Source organism: Opisthorchis viverrini (assembly GCF_000715545.1).
Source record: "Opisthorchis viverrini unplaced genomic scaffold opera_v5_175, whole genome shotgun sequence".
In the NCBI taxonomy this organism is placed as follows: domain Eukaryota; kingdom Metazoa; phylum Platyhelminthes; class Trematoda; order Opisthorchiida; family Opisthorchiidae; genus Opisthorchis; species Opisthorchis viverrini.
In genome coordinates, this window is record NW_008751833.1 from 166,305 (window position 1) to 173,804 (window position 7,500).

The 7,500-nt window shown below is 46.9% G+C and overlaps 1 protein-coding gene across 1 annotated transcript; it reads right to left on the reverse strand.

Moving 5' to 3' along the window:
- Positions 1-1,477: 1,477 nt before the first annotated feature.
- On the reverse strand, positions 1,478-3,085 carry T265_07571 (hypothetical protein; the record flags this gene model as incomplete). The annotated part of the gene is made up of 2 exons (XM_009173128.1): positions 1,478-2,249; positions 3,042-3,085. The coding sequence occupies 2 exons, from the start codon at positions 3,083-3,085 to the stop codon at positions 1,478-1,480; spliced, it is 816 nt and encodes a 271-aa protein (XP_009171392.1).
- Between the last annotated feature and the right edge of the window lie 4,415 nt (positions 3,086-7,500).

The following is a 7,500-nucleotide window of genomic DNA, read 5'->3' on the forward strand; positions in this document are numbered from 1 at the left end:
TTGTGACTCGAGAAAGATCTCCGCCATTGGGGAACGGCCGAACAACTGAGTCTTTCCATTCCTGAGGCAGCACACCATCTGCAAGGGATTTATTGTATAGAGTCGTGACTGCAGGTGCAATGACTGGTGCTAATGTCTTCAAAATTACGGGATGGAGACCATCAGGACCAGCGGACTTTGCAGTATTGAGCGACAGAAGCAGAGAACACACCTTTTCGGTTCGGTGCAACAACGAATCCGATCTAACCGCGCAGGAACCAGTATGACTGTCTCTTGAGGGGTTTGTGGCATATACAGAAGTGGCAGGCAAGGCAAATGGCCCTCGCGGAGTATGTGATGATATTGCCATCTTGATCTTGTATGTACGGTAGCTCATCAGAGGATTTGAGATTTCTGTTGACATGAGCAAAAATCCTTTTGGGCGTTGTTTTGACCGATTCGGCGACAGAGTTTTCATAAGCTTGGCGTTTTCTCAATTTCATAAAATCGCATGAGTTACGCTGTGTCTTATAAGTTGCATAATCCATGGGATCACGAGACTGCCTATAACGTTTCCACAGTTTTCGGCGGCGTTTGGTCAACGTAACAGGCTCTCGATCGAACCAGGGTGGGCGACATCGATCTGATTTGCAATGTCGAACAGGCGTATATAGATCGCATAGCCATGATATTTGGTCTTTAAGAGAAAGCCAACATGTATCAACGGATCCTCCTGTTGGTAGTGTCCAATCCATCGAATTAGCCGCAATTAATAACACATCAAAGTCTGTTTTCCAAACATTTCTCTGGGGTAATCGCGGTGGAGTGCGATGATGTGGAAGCCTAAGATATGTAAACAATGTCGTATGATCACTAGTGCCCAGTGGTTCAGAAACTGATACATAATCCAATCTTTGCCCTGCTTGAGTAAATAGTAAATCTAGGCAGGAAGGAACCTGATAAGGCAGAGACCGCGTCGGTTGATGCACATGCTTTATCAATCCCATTTCTAGCACCGTATTGAGAAATGTGGTTTCTAAGTTGGTACAACCAAGACCGGCCGTATAGCTGGACCAATTTACATGGGGAAAATTGAAGTCATCCATAAGTAGCACGTTTCGGGCGCATAGATTATTCTGAGCTCGTGTAATCCAGTCGGAAGAGATATTAGCAGGACTCCTGTAAAGCACTCCCACGTGAAAATTGCCTCTGGTGGTGATGATTTTGCACCAAATTTGTTCACAGTAACAATCATTACTCAGATAAGTGTTTTGTAACCGGCAACGTATGTCCGACTTCACATAGAGAAGCACCCGACCATGAAGCCGCTGCTGACGATCGCAACGAAAATGCTCATAGCCAGGGAGTTTTATCTCTTGATCGAGGACAGTCAAATCCAACCAGGTTTCTGCAACACCAAGAATGTCAGGATTTACATCAGAAACCCACTGCCGCAGATCATCTCGTTTCGGTAAAAGGCTGCGTACGTTCATAAAAGCTACACGCAAGTCAGCGAATGACTCTGGCTCCGCGCTGTTAAGGTGACCGGGCGGTTTATGAATGCACGCCATTTGACTATTCGAAAATTTACGATACGTAGATCATTTTCACCTTCAAGAGTGCGCCTTCGAAGTTCCACGACAGCGGCTTTGAGCTGAGCTCGCTGAGATGGATCCATATCTGGTCTGATGTAAATATCCATACCTTTAAGTCTCCATGCGCGAGAAAGTAAGTGCTTGGGAGCGTCTGCATTTTCGAATACAATTTTTAGCGGTCGGTGGATGCCCGCAACTCGCTTTCCTAATCGTAAAATTCGTCGAACTCGAATTCCTGGTTCATCAGCATCGGCTAGTTTGTCAACAAGTCCCTGGAGCAGATTCAGATCATGGTTGTATCTAGCTTGTGCGCCTTCTTCACCAGATTCTTTCGATCCAAACAGCATCAAACAATGATCGCGTGGAAACTTGAGTGTTTCTCGGTTTCCTGAAACAGTTGGTTGGATCGCGCTTGCGGAGCTGACAGGTAAACTTTCAACGACCTCATGGTCATGAGCTGGCGGCCGGGTTTTCATACGATGTCTCCGTTTCGTTGATAACCAAGGTGATTGCGTATTCTGTTCATCAGTACAATCGGATGACCTCATGGGGGCATTAAGAGTTACTGAAGGTTCCACAGAGTTGACATCTGGAACGTTCCGAACAAGACTGTCTTGCAGGTCGCTAGATGGCGCTGGTGCATATCGCTTCGATTTCTTCGATTTCTGTTTCTTCCTTAAAGGTGATGTGGAGATAGATTTGCATCTAGTACACGTAAATGATAAGTTATCGCTGGGATGAGCCAAGAGAGCAGCATAGATGGATGAGTGAATGTGGGAACACTCTATGTGCTCCCAAGTTGCACAAATATCACATTTCAAAGCTTGTCGGAGTCCGAAACGGGTAGATCACAATTTGAGCACAAGGATGACACATCGCAGATGGTATCCATAGTATCTGACGACATTTATATGATATGCACGCCGTGTGTTGTCTATCAGAGTTTTCATCCCTCGTGACAGTGAACTCCTGTATCTCAGCAGAGTTCGCGTCCTGGTGTAAGAGAACGCTGCCAGTTCTCACCATCTTTTCAAACCTGTCATTGATGTACGGCTTGCAATTTTTCTGTGCTGTCTTGCTCAACGGTAATGCAACTCTGTATCGGTCCCTTGACTTTCTGCTCCGCCCACTATGGTATATCGAAAGGGACGGTAGCTCTGCAGAGCCCTTTATGGAGACAAAGGAGGATTATTATAACTGTATTTATAGGATAATCACGGTAGTAATTACAGAGTGCTCCACAAGATCGTGCAAGAATCTCTGTGAGGGGGTGAGAAGCGCCGACCCAGGCATGTCTGATCCGGCATTCTGACCAATCAGGGCACGTCTTCGTTTAGTCCGTATCCTGCACGTGACACATCCAAATGATGCGATGTTCGGTTAGTAGGGACGGCTGGCGTCCAGGCACGTTCTCCTTGAGATGGCTGTCGACTGACTGGTGCTTCAAACTCAACTGTGACGACTCACGGAGATGCCGTCGCACGTCGGTCCATCTCTGCGCCTGCGAGCATTCTGATCTGGGATCTGGTACCATTGTAGTGTCTGGCTAAACAATAAGTTAGTTTACCAGGAGTGTGTGGCAAAGAAATAAAAATAATTAAGCTAGGTTGGGTATACAAAAATAAAGAAGTCGGATGGAACAGACTCACTAACAACTGTTCTCTTTAAAATAGTTCGTCGTTGGCCCAGGTCAGCGAATAAACAATAATCCTATTACGTTGGTCCAGAAGTCTTCTTCTGAACAGTTCCCACATATAATAGATCCTGAAGATGTCTGAAATGTTTTGGTACCAGAGTTAGTACATGAGACTCGCGAATGGCCGCTTCAAGCGCGAGCGAAATCAGAAGAGAGAGTCGAAGCACGTGACCACGCTTGTATTATGTGAAATTGTACAAGTGCGCGTTTTTATAGTTTTTCATATTCAAACAAAAAAACTATTATGCAATTGATGGAACACGTGGTATTATAATGGAAGTAAAATAAAGGTGAAAAACGCTACACCATCCACCTCGGAGGTATGTAAAGGCAGCCCGGTGTCCACTGCGATATGGTCCGCTTAGGGAGCTGTAGACTGTTGTCTGAAGTTGGTTCTCTCGACGTGGCTCTGCTGGTGATCTAATATTTGTTCCGTGTTTGACATATTCGACCCTGCGCCCACTGTAGAGACCATTCCCCTTATCCTGGAACAAATGTCTGGCTTCTGTGCGACTGTTGTGTCGTCCCTTCTGCTGGCCTCCCTTTCTTGACTTTCCGGATAGCAGTAAAACGATCCGAATAAACCTGTGGCTGAAAACTGAAGCGTTCGGAGCGCGGGCGAAACGTTGTAGGCTACTGTCAGGATTCACTAGATTGGACTGAGATGAAATGGTTAAAGGTGCTGGGCGCCAGGATCTGAATAGCCTCTGCCTGGCGTATGCTCCCTCTTTTATCCGGTTTGTGGCAACCACAAAATCGTCTGGACATGTTGTTCTCGTGAACGTATAGGGGCAATTCGCTGTTGTTTCGTTGCAAACGGTATCGGGAATTCGATCCTGGAGTTGAAGATCATTAATCCAATCCAGGCCCAAGAGATCAAGGCCTGTATATCCCGTGAGGTAGCAAGTACCATTGAGTTGAATCCCCTTGAACTTTACGGAACAGTTCAGCTTCTGGGTCAGCTTAAGGCTTCCACCAAATGCATTACGAACGGTGCGGTTTTTTGTGGGTTCCACTGGTGGCTTTTCAATTACGTTCCAGGTTGTTCTGAACTCAGAGTGAGATCAGAACCTGTATCGAGTTAAGGGTAACCGGTGTGACATTGATACATAATGTGACGAATTTACGTTGTCCGGGTGATTTCATCCTGAAAGTGGCGGTCATGGCCTCTGCCTGCGTTCTTTTTTCAGGTCGGTGTTTGCGCGAGCTTGCGAAGTTGTCCTTGCAACATCCTTCTTTGCGCCCCTGCCGACTGTATTCACTGCGCCTGTGGTTCCTGTAGGGACAGTGGCGTGAATAGTGCCATTCTTCACAAAACCAATAGGGTGTGGGCGGTTCTCTTGGAGCTCACCTAGAATTTGATTTCCTTTTGGAAGTTAAGTTGCTGAGAGAACTTGGAATGTCCGATCATTGCAACATCAGCCTTGAGATCGATAAGATGCTGGCATTCGGTGGTAAGTTTCTAAAGCATCAACTCTGGGCCCTGTTCAGTTCGATTCAGTAGCTGAGTCCGAGTACCTGCATTGTGTGGCCATTGAAGACCAGCCACGACGGTGAGACACTTGAATAAATCCTCGGTCATATTGCTAGGCTGAAGGAGCTCACATTCTTCGTTTACCACACCGGCATAGGTGATGAACTCTTCAGTATCCCTTTTGGTCATCTTTAGACAGTGATAACGATTATTGAAGAGGGAACTTTGCTGACCGAATATATGGGCCAGGATTCTGACAGCGTCCGCGAAACCAAGGTCACGAGGGAGTTAGGAGAGTGTAAAGTTTGTGAAGCGATCGCGTTCAGCTGTGCCATTTTTCCGCAGCAACAGTCAACTTTTCCGTGCATCATCAAACTGAGCAAAGGTGATTTGAAACATGATTTCATATTTCTTGAAATAACATTTGAAAGTTCGTCCAGATTCAGCATCAAAATTTAATTCAGTAACCGAGCTGACAGCAGCATCTGTGGAGCAAGATGGAGGATCAACCGTTTTTGTCGCATCCACCAACACATTGCGCATCAGAGATACAACATGCCCCATTTGAGCTTCTTCGACCTGTATGTTAATGCCGTAAAATAAATTGGATTTGCTCTGCCGAAAGTGGCATCGTGGGTTCCGGTCGTCACCAGCTGCTGTGTCTCGCTGAACGGAGGTGCAACTCTGTATCGGTCCCTTGGCTTCCTGCCCCGGCCACTATGGTATATCGAAAGGGACGGCAGCTCTGCAGAGCCCTTTATGGAGACAAGGGAGAATCATTGCAACTGTATTTATAGGATAACCACAATAGTAATCACAGAGTGCTCCACAAGATCGTGCCAGAATCTCAGTGAGGGAATGAGTATCGCCGGGTCAGAGATGCTCAATCCGGATTGTCAGGCATTCAGACAAATCAGAGCGTGCCTTCGTTTGGTCTGTATTCTGCACGTGACTAATCCTTCCAAATAGTGCGATGTTCGGCTATTAGGGACGGCTGGCCCTTGAACACTTTGCCATACGCGGGAACCTTTGGGGTTGAAATGCTTCCGGGACGTTTGCCAACAGACATTGACCATGCCGCGATATTGCTGTCCTGGCTTCAGATCCTTTCAAAATGTAAACCATTTTAAACAATCTAAATAACCCTGTCTCATGGTTTGGCATGCGCACCAGACCTGCAAAATGTAAAGTGGTTCTTCAAGACTGGGTAAGACCAAACACAAACCTCATGCCTGCAGACCGGATAATCGACGTACTGAAAGGAAAAGGGCGTTCGTTGCGGAGTTATTTATTGAAGAACAGCAAGTGAACAGTTACAGACTATTGGACAGAGAGGCAAAGCTGTCATATGCATCCTGTCTATGTAAACCGCGTATCGGCCTTCTTTTCAAATGCCTCCTCCTGAACTATTCTGGATACTCATTGACTATCACTCAAATGTGAGCGAATGCCACAAAGCGACTTCAAAAATTTCGTAATGAATCTGTTTACGAAAGACGCAACTCGGATTTAGGAGGAAACCACAAACTACTAGCATGCTCCATTAGTAGTATCCATCGTTACATTTCTTCCTTTTAAGGTCACTCCCATGTCAATGATTTTCACTTACCTCCGTTAGGTAGGTTCCAGCAGCTGATCTATTCGGCCGCTCTTCGGATGTATCATGCCACTTAAGAAGCTGCGTCCCATTTACCCTTTTCGATCCCTGACCATTTTGAATTGTATAGACGTATCCATGACAGATGATAACGACAAACGGACCTTACCATCGCCTGTCTAGCTTCCGCGACCTCATGCCCACACATCGCAGTATTCCGATGATCCTTCCACGTGACCTTCCTGCCTATGGGGAATGGTCAAGCCTTTCCATTTGCCGTTTTCTGCCTAGTCTTTTACTGAACGTCGATCAAGTTTTCTCGAGCTTTCCTCCTTTCTTCCCTAACTCCTTCGGAGACAAGCATGTTGCCGGCCGCAATCCGATTTCCTTATCAACCGAATGCACGGATGTCGACCGTGCATCAGAATAAAGGGGATCTTGCCTGTGGCTGGCTGTATGGAAGCACGATGTGCTAGCAACACTATTGGCACTTCACATTTTGGTCATTTTGGCCGCCAACAACTTCTTGATTTTTCCGTTATTGCGTTCGGCTAGACCATTCGTTTGCGGGTGGTATGTTGCCATCCTTAGCCATCTGATACCCATCTTCGACAAGCAAGTCCTAAACTCTTCGCCCTCGACGCAAGACCCCTGATCGGCTAGGACCATTTTTTGCACCCCATGGTTGGCCACAATGTGATGCATTACCGCCCCGCTGATAGTCGTCGCCCATTGATTTGGCACGGCCGCCGCCTCGATCCACCGCGACAAGTGTTCTACCATTATCACGATGTATTGACTCCCGCTGGTTGTTACCGGAAAGGGGCCTGTGACTTTAACAGACCAGAACTCGCCGAGTTCAGAGACGGGAATCAGCTCCATGGGTGGGTTGTCCCTGACGTGCCCCCTTTCATCATTGGAACCGCTTACAGAACGCCACATAATCCATAACCTCACTTCCCATCCCTGGCCAGTAGGCCCTCTGCCGAATTAGGTCGTACGGCTTGGCGCTCCCTGTATGTGCCATCTCATTGCATTCGGCGATGAGCTTCCGTTTCAAGACGCGATGTATCACTGGCATCGCAACATCCGAATCGGTGGCGTTCCAGGAAGTTGTACCATCTTCACTAAGACCCATCCGATCAAAGTAACTCTGTAA